Consider the following 23,507-nt stretch of genomic DNA (forward strand, 5'->3'; position numbering starts at 1 on the left):
TAGTACAATTAATGCTTTTTTCCAAAATTCCCAATGTGGAGAATTGGCGGTCACTGCACTACGTAAGTATTTTCCAACAGATGGTTTGATAGTGTTTCCATTAGCACTATCAAACAGATTATCAATGAACAAACATAGATATCCGGTATCTTCTGGTGATTTGAAATCGCTTAGAGTTGATTGGCTCGATATAGATGTCAATCTTTTCATAATAGCACCAACTCGTTGACTGAATACATGAGCAGCACATGAAACTTTCATCTTCTTCATTTTATCAGGATATATATGGTTGTCAGTAAGTTTGGGTGCTAAGCGATCACCTCCGGTACTTTGATGTTTGTCTAGCTCATAAAATTGTACTATGTCCTGCCAGGATGCTGTTCTTATTTTATTTTCATAGACGTAATGTAGTTCTTTTGATACAAGGTTGTTTCTTAGACCTTTTAACAAATGAGGCACATCATATAGAGGTATGATTTCTTGATTTTCAATTTTAAAACCAAATGCTCTGTTTTCTTTACCTTCTTTAATATATTTTTCATTGGTTTCTTTATATAGCCGATTAATTGCGGCAACATTAGTTGGAGCTTGGTCACAAATTGTTGATACAGCAGTAAGGCCAGTTGATTGAACAACCTTTGTAATATTTTTAATTATAATTGACAAATTGGTACTATCCATGGTACCCATTTGTTAAATAAAAAGCAATTGGTTGTTTGTACTTTTTGCGAGAACCTCTTATCATAAAAACTAGAGCCTTGTCTGCAAAATCCGACGAACGATGTGATCCACCCAAATCCTTGAATCCAATCACCTTGGCATGTCTATCAGTGTATTATAATCAGGGTTCGGGACTTATAGCATTTGCATAACCATCATAGGTGATGTAAAACATAGCAGAGTGATCTACAAATACGTTTTGTATTACAGAGAATTAAAATATGAAATTTTATTTTGCATATTTTTGTATATTTTGTGGTTTTTTGCATATTTTTTGCTTATTCGACGATTTGTAATGATTGGTGGTTAATATAATTGTTCAAAATGTATTAATTAAAATGTTGAACGATTAATTGCGAAAATTTGTTTTGTAGTAATACTATTTGTGTAGCTATCTGTCACAAAAATGTAGTACGTGCACTTGATTTATAAATACCTACTCAACAAATCGAAAACCATGTAGTTATCTGAGTTATGGTTAATTGAAAAACGTCTGATATGTGTACTTATCTACAGGCTACATTCGTATCGCTCGGCAAGTGATTAAAATAATCTAATTTATTGAGAGATCGATAAACTGCACCGGTACACCAGTACAATTACCTATTAGTTCGTTGTTTGTCATCGTGAGTTCGAGTTCGATTTATTGTGTGTCTGTGCGTTTCATAGCTTTAGTAAAATAATGCCAAAAGAAAAACAATCAGTATGTGGTCGTTTAAGAAGCTATGTAACAGAATTTGGTTCTGAAACTTTTTCGATAGTCGCGAACAGTTTATTTTGTAAAGTGTGTGAAATTCGAATAAGTTCAGAGAAAAAATTTAATGTTAGCCAACATATTAGTACTGTTAAACACCAAAAAGCTCTCAAACGACAAAAAGCCCAGGAACAGAAAAAAAAAACAAACACTATTGACCAGTTTGCCAACAAAGTCAGAATTCAATAGCGATTTATGCGAAGCTTTAGTGGCGGCAAATATTCCTTTGAATAAACTTTCAAACAGTAAATTTCGAGAATTTTTAGAAAAATATACAGTTAAAAATATACCATTTGAATCCACTCTGCGTAAGGGATATATTGATGATGTGTACAATAAAACTGTTGAGAATATTAAAACTGAGATAGGTGAAAATAAAATTTGGGTCTCTATTGATGAGACGTGTGATGTCGAAGGATGTTTCATAGCAAACGTCGTTGTAGGAGTTCTCAAGACTGATAGTACTGGCAATATATTTTTACTACACTCGGAACAACTGGAGAGAACTAATCATACAACAATATGCAAACTATTTGATAAGGCAATGGGAATCTTATGGTCTGGAAGTATCAATTACGACAATGTTTTGTTATTTTTAACAGACGCCACACCATACATGGTAAAAGCTGGATCTGTTTTAAAAAGTTTTTATACAAGAATGGTTCATACTACATGTGTTGCTCACGGGATTCATCGTGTAGCCGAGGAAATTCGAGGACAATTTGATGAGGTAGATAACTTAATATCAAATGTAAAAAAAATTTTTAGAAAAGCCCCTTCTAGAATTTTATTATTTAAAACTGAAGCACCTGGAATTAAATTGCCACCAGAACCCATAATAACTCGTTGGGGAACATGGTTAGATGCCGCAATTTACTATTGCGAAAAGTTTGAAACGATTGTTCGCATTATACATTTATTAGACGAAAATGATGCAGTTAGTATTCAAAAGACAAAACTATGTATATAACTTGGCTTTCATCAAATCCAATTTTGAAGTGTTAACTGTAGCTATAAAACAACTACAGACACAATATGTTCCATTAACAGATTCGCTAAAACTTATAGAGGATATTGAATCGAAGTTATGTAATTTACACGGACCATAATATGGAATTGCGGTATCAAAAAAACTTGATCAAGTATTAATAAAAAACAAGGGTTTAAATAGTTTAAAACAAATATGTAAAATTATCACCGGAGGAGAGTCTATGGATATTCGTTCAATAGCAGAAGATCTAACATGTAATGATCTGTCATTTTTCAAGTATGCTCCCATTACTTCCGTCAACGTGGAACGTTCATTTTCGGCATATAAGTGTATTCTAGCCGATAATAGAAGAGCCTTCCAGTTCGAAAATGTTCGAAAACATCTAATAGTTCAATGCAATCGCAAAGGCACTAAGATTTAAATTACAATTTTTTTTATTTTTTCAAATATAAAAAAATTAATATATTATATATACCTATTTATTAATACATATTATATCAAATAAATCTTTTTTGTTAATGATTTTTAATTTTTTTTTTAAATTTTTTAGTGCATATTTTTAAGTTTATTGGGTCATATATAAGCGCATGTTTTAGTGCTTTTTAGAGCTATAAGTCCCGAACCCTGCTTATCAGTGTGCGGGTTTCACTGAATTACATGTGTTCTATTTTGATATAGTCATAATAAAGCTGCTTCAGTCTGCTTCTAGCAGTTTTGCTCTTTTGGTGTGCGGCCGGCCTTGAGTATGAGTATGAGTATGAGTATGAGTATGAGTATGAGCTTGACATCCAGCTTTCAAAAACAATTTACCAGAATTTTTTTATGTTATTTGACGAATAAAAGATCGATTATTACATATTATTGTAATTGCAGTAGGTTTTTCACATACAAAGTACCAATTATTTTTGAAAAATTATGGGTACCAAAATTCTTTTTTAAATTCCGTGATAAAAGTATCACATTGCGTAGGTTTACTTATAGAATTTTTTAACATTTCTGTTACACATGTGGGATCAGTGATACTATTGTGTACGATTTCATTGAAACCACAAACAAAAATGTCAGCAACTATTAAACAGTTATTGATATTTAATCAAATAAAATATTTTGTAACTACATCGTCCGTTTATAAATACATTGGGTTTTCAGCGATATGTATGAATTGTAAGTGTTCATTGATTGGAACGTATATAGGTAGAATGTAATACAATTTGAAAATTTCGGTGATACATAATGGCATTTTTATTGAAAATATGATTCTATCGTTCAATGGGTAAAGGTCAATGTGTATTATTTTGTATATTTCTTGTATATTTTCTTCATTAAATTGAATAGGGATTTGTAAATTGTTTGATAGAATATTTTCTATTCGTCTTATTTCTGATGATAATTGGTCTGTTGTAATTATAAAAACGTCTAATTTATTTGTTTGGACATTTGAAATCATTCTTTCTAACCTCGGTATAAATATATCTAATTCAAATATATTATTTTCAATTAGAGATATTAATCTTAAAATAATAATTTGTTTTTGGTCGTCTACTAATTCAATATTCATGTTATTAATAATTGTTTCAATTTTTTTAAGATTTTTATTAAATAATAATTTATTGTCATTAAATGTTATTATGGTTGCATTGAAATTTGTTACTGTACTTCTTAAAATAGATACTTGGTCTTGAACTACGTGTATCATATCTTTTTGATCGTTCTCTAATTTGTTAATCGAACTATCATACCTTCGTACATCATCAGCATCAGCAATACCGAACATCCACTGTAGGACCGAACCTCCAGACTCAAACGATCGCTTAACCTTTTTGCTATGCCTAGCCATTTGTCGAATAATTTGTATATCTACATCTATTTTTTTTACATGATTTTCTAACTGATTTAGAGTTATTTGGTAAGTGTTATTAATTGCAAGTGGGTCAATTGCTTTTAACATACTTTTTACATCACTAAGGCTATTTATTAAATATTTTAAATCTATGAATGTATTTATAGTCCAACTAAATATAAACAACTTCCCTTCCCCTAATATCTTGTACTGCAATCCTGGATTATTAGTGGTAAGAGTGAGGTTGAAAAATGCATCGTCTTGATTTGTACTGGAAATAATATGATTGATCAGCAGCAACTGCAATAGCATGGTACGACAAATCATGTTGTAGACATCCATTTTCATTGTAACAAGACTATAATGAACATTTAATACAATTATAATACTATTATAATAATAGAAAAAATATTAGTATGAAGTATATAGGTGTATTATACGTAATAGGTAATTACTTTATGTTTAGTATTTCAACGTTATACTATAATAGGTACCAATTTGACTGAATTGTATTATAACAAATATGATAGGTGTTTAAAATATAAATATAAATTTAAATAAGTAACTCAAGAGTAAGTTATAATATGCACACAAATTACAAGTATTCACAACAGCTAGCTCTGCTATACTGATTAATGATTATAGTTGCCTGGCTGACTTTTTACACAAAATTAATGTGGAAAGAAATTATTCCGATATCGTAAGTTGTTGTTTCTAAAAAAAAGTTTGTATGACACAAAAATATTTTATAGTTTTGAAATATATCCGTGATTACCTTATTTGTTCAATATTAGATTGATCATTCACAGTTCCTTCATTCATCGAATTTTTTAATTTTTTTAAACGATCTTTCATTATATTTTTTATTGACCTTTTTTTAGAAACAAACTGTGGTTTTTGGATTTCATTTTTTGGTGGGTCAATAATGTTTAAGTTTGATGATTGTGTATAGTTGACCAAAGTAGCATTATATTGATGTTTTCCAGTTAACTTAAAGACACTTTTGTAAACATTTTCTGACGCAAAGTATTTCGCTTTCATAATAGGTTTTTTTTATCATTGGGTAATAAATTCGTGCCTGTCGCTTGCCACTCGATGCCATCTGACATTAAGTTTGTTTGATTATATTCTATAAAAATGTACCACTTACCAGGATGTGGCTCAAGTTTTGAACATTCAACAGTGTTGGTTACTTTATGCGGAGTTTTAAGAATTTTTATTGCTTCGAGTAAATTAACTTTTGAACGATTAGTCAAAATATACTTTATATTGTACACTAAATTGTGTGGTTTATGATTTGCTTTAAACACGTGTGTAACTTTATAAGTAAATCAATTTTTAAACAACACAAATCACAGATCAGAGTTAATCGAATATTCACTGTAGTTACACATTTACAATGTCACATATAATATATTATGATGGCATGTATACCTACTATATATATACTATATATTTATATATATATATATATACTTACATTGGGCGTCACGTATCAACTAAATATTGCTATGTACTGACGTCCCGCTAAAACACATAAAACCGCATATAAGGTACATGTAGGTGTACGTGAGTGTCCCTGGGGCATATGATATCACCACCGATCACATTGTATCAAATCTCGATAGCCGGTACGAGTAGAATATTAAAAATAAGAGAAGCTCATTTTACGAAATTATCGTGTTGGCAGGAAATCATTTAGATACCTAATTAGGGCATCGGGTTTATTGATATTAGGCGTGTGTCACGAATAGTAGGATGTGACCGAACGGCCGCACGAGCGTGGGATGCTACGGTATCCTATAGTGATACGCACGTCCGCTTTTGCACGACTCAGCCATGGACACATACTTATCTTATCGATAGGAGAGGAAACACAGGGAGTAGGACTATCAGGACTCTATAGGAGAGCCCCGATTAGATGCAGACGTGAGCCACCAGAGTCAGAGCAAGCACCTTCACGCCAGACACCAGTTCAATTTAATTATTCGGACTTAGAATATTTTGCAACTAAATCATTTGTGCAGTAAAAAGTGTTTTATTTACATAGTAATCAAATAAATATCTAATAATTTTAATCACAAATTAAGTTGTTATACTTATTACACTCAATCCATCTACCTCAACACCAGTCGTTTGTCCTCATGTATGCTGGGACGCTACAATACACTAAAACTATAAAGCTAATAATTAAATTTGAATAAGACAATAGTATGTTTTGGGGGCTTCTGATGCCTGATACCCTGATCCTTGCTGGCGAACTCGCGTACGTGTGTGACGTATATTTACCGACAAGATGGATCCACGGCACTTTAATGCCACAATTGCGGTCCAAACACGAGGTCAACGCCAACCCCAACGACTTGTTTGCGCACATGTTGATCGTTAAATAAAGTTTTGGTTCACCGTAAAACAATACACCATGTAAAATCTTTGTGAACGCTTCATACCCATTAGGTTCTACGAACGGGATACCGCAAAGCGTATGGATTTGCTTTCCGTTAATAAAATATTCACGTTCGGTACCTAATTCAAATAGAAATTTATTCGATATTATAAGTCGTGTAGGGATAAAAAATAACAATGTTAAATAAATAAAAACATACCTCTTCGGTACACATACACGTTGAGTTTAGTAACATTACTAGGAATTTATTACATTTTTTTTTTTTTTTTAAATCATTCGGTTGAGACTTGAGTTGATTATATTTCTTGGCATTTATATGGATTACGCATATGACTGTGTAATTGGAGTTCAAACGTTTCAACTTGTTTATATAGATAATTTTCTGATGTTTGGGTATATAGTTTTTTGTTTTGAATTTGTGATTGATTTATTGATTTTGCCTTGTAAATTGTGATTTTTATTTAAAATTAATAGTGGTTGATCTTGTTGTTTATGCTATTTTTGTTGTTGTTCTTCTTCTTTCCTTGCGTTGTGCATAATGAAGTGAGTGACGCTTGTAAATATTCCTGCTATTAGTTTTATGCTTAAACCGAATTTTTTATATAAAAGAGAAATTTGAGTATAATTAATAAATAAAGTATAAGTATAATACAATAATGTAAATATAAAAAAAAAAAGAGGGGGTGAAAATAGATTGAAAACTGCATATTAGAAATAATGATAGATTTAGGCCCGGTATTACAATCATTGGTTATGTGTTGGTTACGATTTAACGCTCCGTTAGCTGTTCCGGCCTGTATTACAAACGTCCGTAAGGCAAAAAAGGGTTGATTATGTTTCTGTTAACTTATCGACCGATGCCGGGCGGTTAAACATAATACTACATTCCGTTAGAGCTTTTGATTGGTGATTGGATTTTTGTTTTTTGGTTTATCAATATTTTTACGTTATCAATTTGATAATTTGTATTCCTGTAAATTGTAATTTGTATTTACTTCAGCTGTCTTCCTGTTCCTACTCACATCTTGTTCTTTACTCTTATTAGATATTTTGAATATTTTTATCGTATAAAATTATAAGTTTATTGTATTTTATTTATTCACTTTCATGGATCATTTGGATTATGATGAAGTCGTCAATGATAATTATGAAAGTGATACAGATACCAGTTTATTTGAACTTGCTTGTATAGTAGGTTTCCCTCGACAGGCAAAAACTATTCGTGATCGACCAGATCATTTTCAGGTTTGGAGGGATAACGAATTTTTACAAAGATTTCGTTTGACAAAAACTACCGTGAAGTTTATCCTTGATGTCATAGAGACAAAGATTGCATCACCTACTGATAGGTTTGTATATTTTTCAAGGATCGAAACTGTAAAGGTGGGCAGTTAATGTATTTTGTTTTCAACTTAATAACTTATTCAGTAAAAATTGTTTTTATCTAAACTTAACTTTTTAATTTTTATAGTTAATTATCATTATCGTGTAATGAAGTTAATTTGTATTTAAACAAAACTAATTCTTTTGATTTTAACCATTACACTACTTTTGTATAATATTCATATTATTTATTGTGCAGTAATAACTTAAATTATTAATTTTTAATCATGTATAGACTGTAGATTATAGATGTTGCCGATTAGTTTCTGGTCACAATGTACTATAATAACAATTTAATGGTTTATTTTTGCACATTGTTAAATATTTTTGATTAATGTTTGTGTGAATAAAAAACACTATTGCAATTTATGGTTTATACGAATATTCAGACTTGAAAAAAAATTAACTTGTCACAGTTAATTATATTCACTAACTTGCCTACCTTTGTTGAAATCCTTTCAACATTTTACAGTTTCGGTTTTGAGAATGATTTTCTAAATTTTCTGGTTTTGAGATCGATGTCTTAAATTCTTAGGTTCAGGTTATAGGGTTTTAAAGCTTTTGGTTTTGGTTGAACCTAACCTATTTGTTAATAAATGAAAAAACGAGATTTTTTAGAAAACCAGTTTAACCAATTTGATTCCTATTTTTTTTGATTATTATTAACAATTAATATGCATGATTTAAAATGATTGGAAATATATTTAATGAATTTGTAGAAATAATGCAGTGACACCTGGTCAAAAACTATTAGTGACGTTACGGTACTATGCCACTGGATCATTTATAGCTGCTTGTGGTGATTTTGCTGGTATACACAAAACAACTGCTGGAAAAATAATAAAGGTTGTATCAGAAGCAATAGCCGAACTTCGACCAGAGTTTATATATTTTCCTTCGAATGATTCAGAAATACAAAAGGTTCGACAAGATTTCTATAATATAGCTAAATTTCCATCATGTGTTGGAGCCATAGACTGTACACACATTAAAATTAGATCTCCTGGTGGAAATGATGCTGAAATATTTCGCAACAGAAAGCAATTTTTCTCTATAAATGTTCAAACAATATGTGATGCCCAGCTACGTATACAAGATATTGTTGTAAGATGGCCTGGAAGTACACATGATGCAAATATTTTTCGGAATTCCACTATTAAGAACCGATTTGAAGATGGAGAATTTAACGATTGCGTTTTAGTTGCTGACAGTGGTTATGCTGTCCAACGTTATGTTATTACACCTCTTTTAAATCCACTTACACATGTCGAAACTCTATTCAATGAATCACAAATACGTACACGAAATCCTGTAGAACGCTCATATGGTGTCTGGAAACGTAGATTTCCGATTTTAAGTCTCGGTATAAATATAAAAAATTTAAACACAGTTCAAGCAATTATAGTGGCAACAGCAGTTCTTCATAACATTGCTAGACAGTTTGGCGATAATGAACCTAAGATATCAAACGAATTGGAGCATTCAATTAATCTGACGTTAATTGATCCGCAACTAGGTAATGCCAATGAAGGGGGAAATAGATCAGTACATAGAAAAAGATTTTTAAACTACTTTTCTACTATGGAATGAAAATAAAATAAATATATACAAAATTAATTAATAATAGTAATAAGTTAAGTAAATATAAAGAGAACGATTGTTTTTATAAAATGTATTATAATTATAAATATATAAATAAATAATTACTACAAAATATATCATAACAAAAAAGTATTCAAACTATTATAAATTTAAAAAAATTAGAGGCTAAACTAATGTTCAGTCTTTAGCTAAGTATTAACATATAATTATAAAACAATGTACTTAATAACAATATAGAACATAACAAAAAAGTATTCAAACTATTATAAATTTAAAAATTAGAAGCTAAACTAATGTTCAGTCTTTACTCTTTAGCTTAAGTATTATTAACATGTAATTATAAAACGATGTACCTAATAACAATATATAACATTAACATAACAAAAAAGTATTCAAACTATTATAAATAAAAAAAATATAATAGAATTTCATTGCAACCTAATTATGTCAAAGCATCTTTCAATAAAACAGTCTTCTGTATTTTTAACAACTCTGTTTCTGCCTGAAACTTTGCCATTTTAGCAGCATGTTCTTCTGCTGAAAATTTTATACGATTTTCAACTTCTTTATTTAGCAAATCTTCTCTTAGCAATTTCTTCTTCCAAGATTCTTGATGAAATTCCAATTGATATTTTTCAAATTCACTACGCTGGTTTGTTAAAGTCACCTTATCCTTAGCCCATAATGTCAATTTGTCTTGTAATTGTTTACGTTTTTTGGTGTGACCTATAGATATTACAATCAATTACATTAAGAAAGTACATTGAATTCAAATTACTAGTATAGTAATACAATAACAAACCTTCATTATTAGTAATCTCATTTTGAGTGGTTGCACATAAAGCATTTGCTTTGGGTTGCTTCAACATTGAAGGTGTATACTTAGCCCAAGATACTAAAAAAAACATGGGAAAATCAAAAATTTAATTAAGATATCATTAAAATCATATACTTAGTAGTACCAGATGCTGCAGATAAATTATTATCATCAATCAAACTTTGATTTTCAGTTTTACTGCCCATACACTTATCTGTATCTCGGTCCTCTAAAGTTTAATTTGTTATAATTAATATATGATTAAAATATTATACTAATGAAATAAAAATAATATACCATTTTCAGTGTAATACTCTTGGTAATAGTCTTCCGGGCCTACTACTAGGACATCTGACTCTGCCATATTAATAGTTTTTTCTATCGGGACATCTTCAAGTTCTTCTATTCCTACCATATTACAACTTCCAACTAAAAAAATCAAATCTTCATCAATTCATTTATTACAAAAAGGATGGTGTTTTAACACATAAAACAAAAAAATGTATTTATATACTGTGTAAAAACTGTATCTTGTTCTTTCTTGTTAATTAATTGTTAATACTTTAATTAATTAATTTGTTTTAAGCAAAATTGTTGATACTAAATAATACCAACATACAAACATGATTTTAACTCAACCTAGATACCTATTACTTTAAAAATCAAATGAAAAAAACTTACTAATAATTAGTAATTACGATAAATTCTTTTACTAGTGAAGTAATGGAGTTAATTAATTTAAAAAGGTCAAGAAAAACATCTCTTTCCCTAGTTATTACTAGTTACTATCATAGGCAGTCCCAACATTTTACTTCAGATGCAGCACATTTAATTTACTTAATACATTATACTTTAACACCCTTAGGACTGCCTATGATTTCTACCCTATACTACTAACCTATATCACTACACCAACTTTTATCTTGAATGAATCCAGTGCCTCGTCTACCAATTTGAGATAAAATTCTCTCATCAATTGCAGTCATTTCAACAATTTTTGAAGCTCCACCACCTGTACTACTCAATGAAGCTTTATTAGAACTTTGTTTCTTCTGAGCTCTTCTCATCATATTCTCAAATTTGCATTTCAGAACAGTGGATGGTCTGAAGCACTCAGTAGATCCAGATACTGCATTATTATTAAATTCATTTTCTATTATTTTCCAATATTCTTTCTTCTTCCTGTGGATTGTGCAGGACAAGAACAATTTTTTTATTTTAATGTGATCTACATAGGTGTGCGCACAGGGGGGGGCATGCCCCCCCTGCGGCCTCTGGCTTTTTCTTTAATAAATGCATATATATCTGTACTATATTAGATAGTGAACATTTTTACATTTGACATGAAAAAAGTGAAGCCAGTTTTAAATAGTGTAAATATCATCTGTATTAAAATTATTTATCAATCAGTTATCATCGATCAAATGATTTATGTTACCTACTGATTTATACTGATATATGTTACTTTACTGTATTTTTCATTTACAACAATTAGCCCATTGGGTTACAAGTTATTATTTACATCAACATATTTAAATGTGGATTTAGGGGCACCTTGTTTAGAACTAACAAGTACCACGTTTAATGTTTATAAAAATAAGGATACACCACTACCATAGGCCAGGGGGGATATAATTTGAGAGACATATTGATCTATAATTAATCTATAACATTTAGTAATACTAATAGTCATAAGTACAAGAATCTTTTGTTGAGACCTTTTAAAGGGCCTCTCCTGCGGACAAAGTCTGCGCACGCCTATGGTGATCTATATCTGTATTCTATTATGTAATTTGGTATATACTAGGTATTATGATTTATTATCCAAAGTACTTACAAGTTGTTGGAATGATCAGTTACTTTGCATTGAACAATTGACCAATATTTAATTACTAATGTTACGAGCAGTTCCTCTTCTTGAAGGGTAAAGTTTTTACTTTTCAACCTTTTATCCTCCATTTCAATTTAAAAAAAAACAATTGTATATAATTATTATAATTTAACAGTTAACTAATGAGCACGATTTAAGATCGTAAAATATAGATAGTTAAATCGTGCTAATAAGTAATAAGTAATAGACAATTTACTATTTAGTAAATTAACACTGATTACTGATAGACATTAGACAATCAGAATTTTAACAATTTTCGCGCTGCTTATCAACTTAGTGGTTTTATCACTTAAAACTTTACGTTATCAGTTGGTTATGTAATATAACATTTACGGAAGATTGTAATACTATAATCAGTTTAACGGATCGTAAATGTTTTAACAGACCGTCACGTTACCGAAGACGTAACCGATGATTGTAATACCGGGCCTAAGGGCCGTTCTTACAAAGTCCGGTTAAGTGTCGGTTAACGCTAAGGGTGGATTCACACCTCGTCGTGTCGTGTAGTGTCGTGTCATCTCGTACTATACCGTGTCGTGTATACATGACGTAACCAATATGTTTATTTATCAATTTGATATTCCGCGGGCTTTTTTAATTTACTATGCAGATTGCAGAATATTGAAACTGAATTCTGATATTTACGATAAAAATAACGATACAACCACAGAATCAGTTACTACACTTTTACTTTTTTGTCATAACTTCATTAAGCTTTTTAACTAGTCTATAATTAGCAATATGGATCAACAGTTGTACAATAGAGCAGTTTATGAGTACAACTGCGAAGTGCAAAGGAGAAAAGTTTGTGTTATTTCATGTTTATTGTTTTCACTTGAAGATGTTTTATCAAATGTTAATAGAAGGTAAATATTTATTTACTAAAGTCTAATAATATTAATATATTTATTGTACGTGCAGTGTGTTATAATTATTATAAAAAGAGATACAAGTATCAATGGGTTTTTATTTATTGTACCTAGTTAAATGATTTAAAATATTTATAATGTGATTACCTATATTTATCTGATAATTAATAAATAGTATACAATTATATTATATATGAATGTAGGTACAGATAATGTATGTAAGTTTGAGCCAAATGGCCTAGCTAGTTATCAATATAGTTTTCTAGCATGTGTAATGTGTGAATTGTTTATAATCTAGATGGCGGATACGTCCATTACTTTGTGAACGTTTAGTCCATAGTCATTATGCTACAATGTTAAGTGAACATCAACTTTCAAATTCAGACCTCTTTTTTAATTTCACAAGAATGTCATCATCAACTTTTGAAGAACTTTTAATGCTAATAGGCCCAAGTCTTGAACGGAAGGTTACTAGAATTGATGTACTAAATGTAGGAGAAATTTTAGCAATGACACTGAGGTTAGTATTACATAAATTTAACTTAATAAAACATTGATATCTATGTATTTATTTATTTTAATAAAAAAAAGATATCTAGCTACAGGGGAAAGCATGACGAGCATTATGTATGATTTTCGCGTGGGGAAATCAACAGTCTCTAAAATTATATTGGAATGTTGTAATATTTTGTGGGATTTATTGAAAGATGATGTAAGTAAAACATATTATTAGTAGTTTAGGTTATAGTTTACAAATTTATTTACATAATGGTTAAGCTTTCTCTACATATAATCATTGTTAATCAATTAAAAAATACTAGAAGTTTTTGGAGGTATCAAAATAACTAGGTATCTTGAAAAGCAAATTCCTATTGATGCATATGTTTCCAGGTATTGTTCACTCCTAATGAAGATGGGTGGATTAAAATTGCTGATGAGTTTCAAAGTAAATGGCAAATGCCTCACTGTGTAGGAGCTCTTGATGGGAAACATGTTGTCCACCAAGTATGAAATTCATAAATATAAATACAAAAGTGTCTTCAATTTGTTTATCTTATAGGCTTTTCCGAAGAGTGGTTCAGTAAACTATAATTATAAAGGGAGTCACAGCACAATTCTTATGGCAATGTGTGATGCAAATTACAATTTTACTTGTGTAAATATAGGAATGCCTGGCAGGTGTAGTGACGGAGGCGTTTTTAAAGCTTGTGAAATGGGGAAAAAAATTATTAACAATGATCTATTATTTCCAAAACCTACAGCAATAAGCACCAACTCTGGAGACTTTCCTTTTTATATTGTAGCTGATGAAGCATTCCCACTACTTCCTTCATTAATGAGACCTTACCCAGGGCGAGGAACATCAAAATTACCTCTGAAATTGGCAATTTTTAATTATAGGTAAAAGACCTATTTTACTTTCTCAGCACCTATTCTTACTATAGATTTTCATATTTTAGGTTGAGCCGAGCAAGGCGTTGTATTGAAAACTGTTTTGGTATTCTTGTGGCAAGATGGAGAATTTTTAGTAAAGTGATCATTGCTAGTGAAGCAACTGTAAATGGTATAATTAAAGCTACTGTGGTTCTTCACAACTTTATTAAAATGAAAGAAACTGCAATAGGTAATATAATATTATGTATTTAAAGCTAAGAATTTAAAATATAATACAAGATTGTCCATAAGTTTTGCTTACAATAATTATAAAAGAAACCAAGCGTAAGCCAATTAAAATGTCATTATTGTTTGTAAAATTATGTATTACAGGCTTACACAATTATGTTACAACTGCAATTAACGGAGAGGGTCAATCCCGAAATCAAAGAATGTCAAACACATATAGTGGTTTACAACCAGTCGGTCAAATGTCGTCCAATCATTTTGATATCATTGCTAAAAACACACGCATTAAATTAACAGACTATTTTGCAGGGGAAGGTTCTGTGCCCTTTCAATATTTAAATATTTAATTTGCTAATATTAATAAATTTTTTATGTATTTATATAATTAATTGAATTAATTGTTCCATTAAGTATCTTTCAAAACTCCACCTTTCCTTGATGGGTCTTGACTCTTGAGTAAGCTAATAGACCTAAAAAAAAAAAATCTCACCAACTATATGAAATACTATACGGTGGGCCGGTTTCATAAATGGATTATTAATTGTTCAGCCCAGGACTGTTTGAAGAGCCAGTCCAACCATATAATCTGCAGACTGCGTGCGCAATGTCAATTTGAATTTAAGCACCTATATAAAAATGCTTTGCATAATATGCAGGAGCATTGAAGTATAGTAATCCTAAATCATTTTGGGAATTTGTTTGGATTTTACCAATTTCACTGACAATAGTATACTTACATATTACACAGTTTACAAATAAATATCACTTTTAATTAAACATAATATTATTCATTTATGTTGAAGACAACTTTGTGAATATAATAAATTATTCATTAGATAAGAAGTCTTAATATTAATCTAAGAAAATAACAATAAAAAAAAAACATATCTTTATGTGTAGCAAAAGTAGAATTATTAGTTAATAATAATAGTTGTATAATATAAAACATAACAAAATTAAACTTAATAAAACATAATTAATGTAACTGTTAATAGTATACTCGAATATTGTACAAAATGTGTTAACAAAACCATGTTAATCTTCTAATTCTTTTGCAACCAGAGCAATAATTTTAGCTTGCAAAATTATTTGGCGTTGTCTAGGAACATCTGTTAGTATGCTAGCCAAGTAGACACTAAATTTTTCTTCTTCACTTATTGGTGATTGTTGGACTATATTATTTTCTTTGGGAGGAATCGGTCTGCTTTGTTTCAATTCCTCTATTAACGAGCCTATATGAGTTTCTACCAAAGATCTCTTACTTTTAGAGGATTTTGGGGCGCAATGTTCATCTAATTCAGACCCAATGCTATCTATAGAGCTATTATACAATTTTTTTTAATATTATAATTAATAAAATAGACGTGCTTTGTATTGAATTAACATTTACCGTTTTTGAACAGTTAAAACATCATCCAGAAATTTTAAATTTTTAAAATGAACCCATTCTTTTTTCTTCCCTCCTTCACAACCACTTACACCTAGTCTTTTTTCCCTTGTGTATTTTTCACGGATATATTTCCAACTTTTTTTCAAATTAAGTATAGAAAACTTCCCTACACCAAAAACAGAAAAAGCTGATGAATAAACATATATTTACAACTTGTTATATAATATAGATACAATACAGGTTTAAAAACAAATCTTTGTTTTAAATTATATTTTTAGTAAACATTCTAATATATCTTTACCTTCAAACTGCACAAATATTTCATTCCATAAATTGTTCTTAACAACTTCAGATCTGTCTCCCAATGACAATTTGTGATCCCACAGTGGTTTACTTATCTCTATTAATGAAATTAATGTAGTTGTTTCATCTTGAGTAAGTCCATATTTGTCAGCATTTGAAGATTCTTTGTTTGATAATTCAAGTATATCTATAGTAAGAATACATTGTATTACGATTATCATAAGTACTTATCTAGGCAGCATTATGGGGTGGCAGATTAAAACAAAATAAACATTCTTGTTATGTAGTCCTTTTACCACAATAGTTATGTAGTTTAAGATTTAGCTTTCATACCTGTTTCGGTGTCAACGGTAGTCACTTCTTCATCCTCAGATACATCAAACAAACTAGTTCTTCTAAAATTTTTAGTTCTTGGTTCTTTATTGACAGAAGAAACAACCGGACACGGAAATGAACTACTACTGACTGGTGTTGGAGAATTTTTTTTTATAACAGGGATATGACTAGCCACATTTTTAGGAGCAGGCTTTAAAGTATATAAATTTTCATCTAAAACAAAAATAATATTATACCTCATACTTACTTACTTAAATTTAAATTCATAATCATTATACCCACTTTGAACACAATTATGTTTTGTAGTACTATTTACAATAAACTTGTTGCACTTGAAGCAGAATGTTCCCTAAAAAATAAGTAAAATATATTAACTATACATTTAGTAAGTGTGAACGGTGTAAGTAGGTATAAGATTAAAAAAAAAAATATATAAAGATATTATTATTATTAATTACAATTACATAATAATACACTATGAAGTAAGATAGGAAATGGCAGTAACTATAATATAGAAGAATGAATTTAGAACCCTGTATGACTGCTTAAGAGAACGATATCCCAGCATGTGTTGTCTCCGTCCTACAAGTGAGTAACATAGCAAATTTACGCTCAGCAGATTACCTTTAACTCCGTTAGTTTAAAAGTTTGAGTGAATCAACCTATTATGAAACTAGACGGTAAGAACATTATCTATGTTCATAAGTGGGCTTTTACGAGTGTTCAATTTTTAAGTGAGTTTACGGATTATTATTTACGCATAACTTACCATAAAATTGAACAATCGTAAAAAGCCCACATACAAACACAGACAATATTCTTACCATCAAGTTTCATAATAGGATTCACTCAAATTTTTAAACTATCGGAGTTGAACGTGATCTGATCGTAAATTTGCTATGTTACTCGCTTGTAAGACAACACAGAGCCGTAAAAATTATAAATTAACTTACTTTAACAAACGCCATTTCGTTAAATTCTGTCAAGTAGCAACGCGAACACGGAGCAACTAGCAAAAATAAAATAATGAGAAGTTCACTTTTTGTATTTTGAAATTTAAATTATAATTTATTTTCGTTTTTGTTCAATGATAACATTTTACTATCATAAAATAATTAATAATAATAACCATAACTAACCACACGATCAAAAGTTGAATATATTCAACTTCGCGGTATATGTGGGAACGTCATGGTATCACTAGTTGAATCTGGCAGAATACCGTTAATCAACCAAGTCTAACCGCGTGGTTAAGCCAATCACAGCACTGAAAATATACACGACACTACACGACACGACGAGGTGTGAATCCACCTTAACCGTCGGTTAGTCATATATTTTACGGACAGTCGGTTCTTACATACTCCGGTTAAATGATTAGTCTCCGTTAAGTTACCGTAAACAAGGTATTTAACGGTAGGTTTACTTACCGGCAGAATTCTGCCGGTAATCATTCCGTTAAACCACAATCTTCCGGTTATGCTGTGTTATCAATACAATATTGATAATAATATTAAACTTTATCGATATATTTTTATTTTATAATATTATAATTATTTACGTTATAATATAACGTTTCGTGCGCCCTTGACAACTTACTGGCGTTATACTGTTTTTGTGTTTGATTATTATTTTTGCAACAATGTCTCGGGCTGTGCATAATGCTAATTTAATTGACGAAGATAGCGATTCGTCAGAATTTGAAAATGAAATAAATGCGTTTAATGTGTGTCTTCGGAAAGAGAAAACTTTTCATCCACGTGTCAACTATTTCGAAGTGTACGATGAAGAAGAGTTTGTTAAACGATTTCGTTTAACGAAATCAACAGTAAAAAAAGTTTTAAACGAAATTGTCGGTCAGCTCAAAACCACTACTAACAGGTTAGTTAACTTATATACCCAATGTAATATTTTGTAACTATGTACAGTGTGCATTATATAAGTTAGTTCACAGTTTGTTTTGCGCACAGTTGTGCAATGAGTGCATAAAACATTTGGGTCCTTTCCTGTTATATGAGACACCTCATTTTGAGAAGTGTCACTGTCCAGTCATTTAACACTTTCAAAATTTTCTACTTTTCTATTATCATAGACCAACTAATTATTTATTTTACCCAATCATGAATGATTATCTAAAGACTGTTCTTATCATCCGCTAATAATAAATAACATTATTTGTTTCAGAAATAATGCCATTTCTCCAATCACACAGTTGCTGCTTACACTGAGGTTTTTTGCTACTGGAAATTTTTTAATTACAGCTGGTGACTTCAGTGGTGTTAGCATAGCGGCGGCTGGACAGATTGTAAAACGAGTGAGCTACGCACTGGCTTCGATAAGTTATGTTAAATAGATTTTTTATAATATGTTATTTCCTGACTGTACAATACCTACATTGATCATACCGAAATTTATGCAGTTTCTGGATTATAGTAATGTAAACTAATTAAATTGGTATTATTTGTTTTTAAAGGTATATCAGATTACCTGAAACTTCCGAGGAGAAAATAAAGCTGAAGGTACAATTTTATAGATTTGCTCGGTTTCCAAAAGTTATAGGAGCTATAGATTGTACACATATTAAGGTACAATCTCCATCAACAGAATATGGTGAACTATACAGGAACAGAAAAGGATTTTTTTCCCTTAATGTTCAAGCATTGGTCAATGCCAATATGGAATTCATGGATATAGTAGCTCGTTGGCCAGGCTCTGCCTTAAGGCAAGGATGGAGCTCCCTGAATCTTCAGACTGCATAATTCTGGGAGACTCAGGCTATGCACTATCTCACTACTTAATGACGCCTTTAGCAAATCCAATAACAAAAGCAGAAAAATTGTATAATGAGTCTCAAATTAGATCTCGAAATGTAGTGGAACGGACATTTGGAGTATGGAAACGGAGATTTCCAGTTTTATTTTTTGGACTTCGTTTGAAAATTGAAACAACTATGGCAGTTATTCAATCTTGTGCCATACTACACAATATAGCACGTATAGAAAACGATCCCCAACCAACTGATGAGATTGAAAACATAGTACAACTTTTAAGTAATGAAATAGTCGAAATAGAAGCAGCCATCCAGCAACAAAATAATAGTGTAGCACACGCGGTAAGAACTGCTCTTATCAATGAACATTTTGCTGTTTTGTGATACATATATTATAATGGTACATATTTAATTATGTAAATAATGTAAATAAAAAACACTGTGCTAATTAAATTCTTTGATTAATGTTGTTCATTTATTTAAAATATACAATACAAAAAAAAAAAAATAATGATATACCTAATATATACTATTACATACTAATATACTTAACAATTAATTAGGTACATATAATAATATTTAAATGATAACAATATAATAATTTCTATTTTTAATAATTTATTTTATTTTTATAATTTGTTGTTTATATTATAAATAAAATTGCTATTTCTTAACTGAATTTATTCTGATCAGGTGACATATTGTATTCAATCATTCTTTTGAACCTGCATTTGAAAATGATTGATGATAAAATAATAACTTACAAATCTATTATATAAAGAATTGATTGTATATAAACAATAACTATCATAATATATATATATATATATATATATATAATATATAATATATAATAATATTTGTGTCTGGAATTTTTTATTTTTGCAAATTAGAAAATTTTAACTTTAACCTAAGTTAAGTTACTTTTTTTTTTAAAGTTAAATCTTAACTTAACGAGTTAACGAATAAAATATGAGTAACTTTTAACTTAATTTAACTTTATTATTTTCAAAATAACTTAACTTAACAAGTTAAAAAAAAATCGTTAACTTGCCCAGCCTTGAATATTGTAATAGTAATTTAATATATCAATTATAGATTATAATATTAATACATTTATAAACAAAAGTATACATTTATAATTTGTAGTACTAGTCCAAATCCAAAGTTAGATTTTAGAATTAAATGTGTTTCCAAACTTGGGTTTAACACTTGCTCTAAAATCTAAAATTGCCCCACATTGTACAAAAACTACAAAAAATGACTTAAAAATGTTGAAACATGATATTAAAAACAAGGAAACTACCTAATAATGCAAAAATAAATATTAATTAACACTTAAATATAACCTATATTTAAGTTTTTTTAGGTCGTTAATCTCATGCCTTAATTTTTCAATCCTCAATTCATGGTGGACCCTTTCCCACTCATGTTTTTCTTTATTTCTTAACTGATCAGCATCGTGTTTTTCTTGAGCTCTTCTCTCCTCATTTTCAAAATACATTTTTTGTTTACTTATTAATTCTGCTTTAGCTTGAGAGTATTTTTTCACACTTTCTCCTAGTGTAGTCTTATTATTTTTTTTTATGGTAAGTGGACTTGTTAATTCTGCACTCTTCTGGCTTTTCAATGTCTCTGGAGTCCACTTGGACCACGTCGGAACCACAGGTGCAGAGTTTATCTCCAATGTGGATGTGGAACTCGATGTAGGTTTGGCATTACTGGCAACAATTGATATGTCCATATTATCTTCAACATCAGATTCCTGGTTAACATTCAAAAAATAATAAATCAACACACTGGTTAAACATTGACATATAATTACAAAATTGCATTCTAAATTATATTACATAAAAATACAAAAAATATGAAAAAAACCACTAACCAAATGAACATCTATGTAGTCTGTAACATCACAATTATTAGTCTCATCATAGCCAACTACAACAATATCTTCTTCGGTGAGCGATTTTATTAATGGTTCTCCTAGAATAAACACCAATTTCAATAGGATAATATTATAATATAATAATTTATTTTTTAATGGACTAAAAACCAATAAAAAAATGTAAAAGCATTTGTGAATATTATTGGAAAGGAAATTAATATTGAATATTAATAATATTTAAAAATTATATTAAAAAACAAAAGGATAAAATTTACTTTATCACCCCCACTTACTTATAGTAACTGTTAGAACAATGGTGCAATCGTATTTATAATATAATCTAAAATCGTATATATAATATTAATTATTATCTAAAATCGTATTTACTATGTATAAACTAAATCCGACCGACAAATTCTGATTGAACTATTGTTTTTAAATAGTTACTATAAGTAAGTTCCAAAAAAAAAATCGAAAAATTTACATGGGGTGGTAAAGTACATTTGTTCCCAAAATAAAACTGTTACAAAAAACCAAATATTACCTGGTTTATCTCCATCAAAAGGGTTGCTTAACCCTACCGCCGATACTCCTAAAATCTCAAGTAGAGTATTATGGGTATCTGGTGCAACAGAGCAACTTGCTCGAGCTCCACCTCCAGTTTGGAAAATCTGTTTTTTCCTGTCCCCTTCTATTTTTTTTGTTTTCCTTTTAAGGTTTTCATATTTGTCCTTAAGGTTTTGAACCTGGAAATAAAACAATAATATAATAATGTAACAATATATGTAAAGAAAATGCATGTATCTAAAATAAATAGGTAAGTATGGACATTGGCATGTATGTTGCCTCAAATGGCAATTCAACGGTAATAAAAATTAAGGATATTAATATGTATGTAATTCCTACTTACATCTCTGTTATTGCCTGTTGCGGCGACAAAATTAGCTTGGATTTGTTTCCAAGATGTATTTTTGGCTTCCCAAACATCATGGTCCGATTTTTTACACTCCAGAATACTGGAGTGTTTTACTGCCAAATCAACCAATGTGATTTCTTCGAATGCCGAAAAATTGCTACAACGCGCTCGTTTAGAATTGCCAGTAGTTTTTGACATGTTCGGTTTGACGGTTTATTACAATAGCTTCAAAACGTAAAAATATCGTAACAACAGAAACGTCAGAAACACGGTGGTACTGAATAATAAATAATAATAATGATTATCACAATAATCGTGATTTATGATAACACACAAATTCGATGTTTATGCGCACAATATAAAATTCAGTCATCTGCGCATGTTTTGGGAACCACTTATGGTTAAACTGTTGGTTAGTTATACAGTGACTAACCGGAGGTTGTAAGAACAAATAGCGGTAACCGAGACTAATCAGGAAATGTTACGGTTAGTTAACTGCCACATTAACCGACACTTAACCGGACATTGTAAGAACGGCCCTAACTTAACCAACAGAAAAGAAACACACACGTTTGTCATCATGGATTTCGAATTTTCGATGATAAACAGGACTGATATAGTTCTGATATCCGGGGCCATATCCAATAGCTTGGATCGATACAAAATAAGGAAATTGGATGGAAGACCGTTAATACTACCAACCAACACGGAGGTCAGACTTATAATGGACCGAGAGGTTGTGGTAGTACGAAGAAAAATTAAGCGTATTTTTAGATGTAAGGAAGTGTTGAGAGATACTTGTTTAGGACAATCAGAGTTAAGTTTAAACACAGAATTAAATAATTTAGATAAGGCATATATAGAGGAATATTTAGCACATGGGGATAAAATTAATATAATCGTACTATGGAACTATGGAATTTACGAAGTGTATATTCGATTACGTAATCAGGAAAATGGGGTATAACAATCTAATAAAACATTTTAGATAAAAATAGGTAAAAAAG

At 30.0% G+C, this 23,507-nt stretch overlaps 3 protein-coding genes and 2 pseudogenes across 4 annotated transcripts; 1 reads left to right on the forward strand and 4 right to left on the reverse strand.

Moving 5' to 3' along the window:
* The first annotated feature begins 1,066 nt into the window (after positions 1-1,066).
* Positions 1,067-2,886, forward strand: LOC149062658 (uncharacterized; annotated as a pseudogene).
* Positions 2,887-3,159: 273 nt separating this feature from the next.
* On the reverse strand, positions 3,160-4,653 carry LOC149062659 (uncharacterized; annotated as a pseudogene).
* Positions 4,654-10,117: 5,464 nt separating this feature from the next.
* LOC149062660 (uncharacterized) lies at positions 10,118-12,618 on the reverse strand. Its single transcript, XM_089215249.1, has 6 exons — positions 12,352-12,618; positions 11,413-11,696; positions 10,812-10,943; positions 10,660-10,743; positions 10,500-10,592; positions 10,118-10,423 (listed from the first exon to the last, which is right to left on the reverse strand). The coding sequence occupies exons 1-6, from the start codon at positions 12,471-12,473 to the stop codon at positions 10,140-10,142; spliced, it is 999 nt and encodes a 332-aa protein (XP_089071375.1). The 5' UTR covers positions 12,474-12,618; the 3' UTR covers positions 10,118-10,139.
* A 2,376-nt stretch (positions 12,619-14,994) lies between these two features.
* Positions 14,995-18,179, reverse strand: LOC149062661 (uncharacterized). 2 transcript variants are annotated; one of them, XM_089215262.1, is made up of 6 exons: positions 17,880-18,179; positions 17,209-17,275; positions 16,924-17,139; positions 16,589-16,777; positions 16,288-16,453; positions 14,995-16,218 (listed from the first exon to the last, which is right to left on the reverse strand). In XM_089215262.1, the coding sequence occupies exons 1-6, from the start codon at positions 17,892-17,894 to the stop codon at positions 15,933-15,935; spliced, it is 939 nt and encodes a 312-aa protein (XP_089071388.1). In that variant the 5' UTR covers positions 17,895-18,179; the 3' UTR covers positions 14,995-15,932. The 2 variants fall into 2 exon arrangements, with proteins under 2 accessions (XP_089071388.1, XP_089071391.1); XM_089215265.1 differs by having other exon boundaries at positions 16,924-17,074; positions 17,183-17,275; positions 17,880-18,173.
* A 2,734-nt stretch (positions 18,180-20,913) lies between these two features.
* Positions 20,914-22,698, reverse strand: LOC149062662 (uncharacterized). The gene is made up of 4 exons (XM_089217831.1): positions 22,495-22,698; positions 22,129-22,330; positions 21,582-21,682; positions 20,914-21,461 (listed from the first exon to the last, which is right to left on the reverse strand). Exons 1-4 carry the CDS (start codon positions 22,696-22,698, stop codon positions 21,024-21,026), a joined length of 945 nt encoding a protein of 314 aa, XP_089073957.1. The 3' UTR covers positions 20,914-21,023.
* Between the last annotated feature and the right edge of the window lie 809 nt (positions 22,699-23,507).

The sequence above is a fragment of the Diuraphis noxia genome, unplaced genomic scaffold (assembly GCF_037042655.1).
Source record: "Diuraphis noxia isolate RWA-SAM2 unplaced genomic scaffold, SU_Dnox_SAM2 contig0001, whole genome shotgun sequence".
Lineage (NCBI taxonomy): Eukaryota > Metazoa > Arthropoda > Insecta > Hemiptera > Aphididae > Diuraphis > Diuraphis noxia.

What these genes read in the sequence shown, in the direction of transcription:
- LOC149062662 (XM_089217831.1), bottom strand. Translation starts at nt 22,698, where the DNA reads ATGTCAAAAACTACTGGCAATTCTAAACGAGCGCGTTGTAGCAATTTT. An exon ending in TTTTGATGGAGATAAACCAG is followed by an intron (nt 21,683 to 22,128) that starts GTAATATTTGGT and finishes TGTTTATTCTAG; the next exon opens with GAGAACCATTAATAAAATCG. An exon ending in ACTACATAGATGTTCATTTG is followed by an intron (nt 21,462 to 21,581) that starts GTTAGTGGTTTT and finishes AATGTTAACCAG; the next exon opens with GAATCTGATGTTGAAGATAA.
- LOC149062661 (XM_089215262.1), bottom strand. An exon ending in TACCGTTGACACCGAAACAG is followed by an intron (nt 16,778 to 16,923) that starts GTATGAAAGCTA and finishes TTCTTACTATAG; the next exon opens with ATATACTTGAATTATCAAAC. An exon ending in GTTTTAACTGTTCAAAAACG is followed by an intron (nt 16,219 to 16,287) that starts GTAAATGTTAAT and finishes ATTGTATAATAG; the next exon opens with CTCTATAGATAGCATTGGGT.
- LOC149062660 (XM_089215249.1), bottom strand. Translation starts at nt 12,473, where the DNA reads ATGGAGGATAAAAGGTTGAAAAGTAAAAACTTTACCCTTCAAGAAGAG. An exon ending in ACTGATCATTCCAACAACTT is followed by an intron (nt 11,697 to 12,351) that starts GTAAGTACTTTG and finishes CACAATCCACAG; the next exon opens with GAAGAAGAAAGAATATTGGA. An exon ending in AGAGTATTACACTGAAAATG is followed by an intron (nt 10,744 to 10,811) that starts GTATATTATTTT and finishes ATTAAACTTTAG; the next exon opens with AGGACCGAGATACAGATAAG.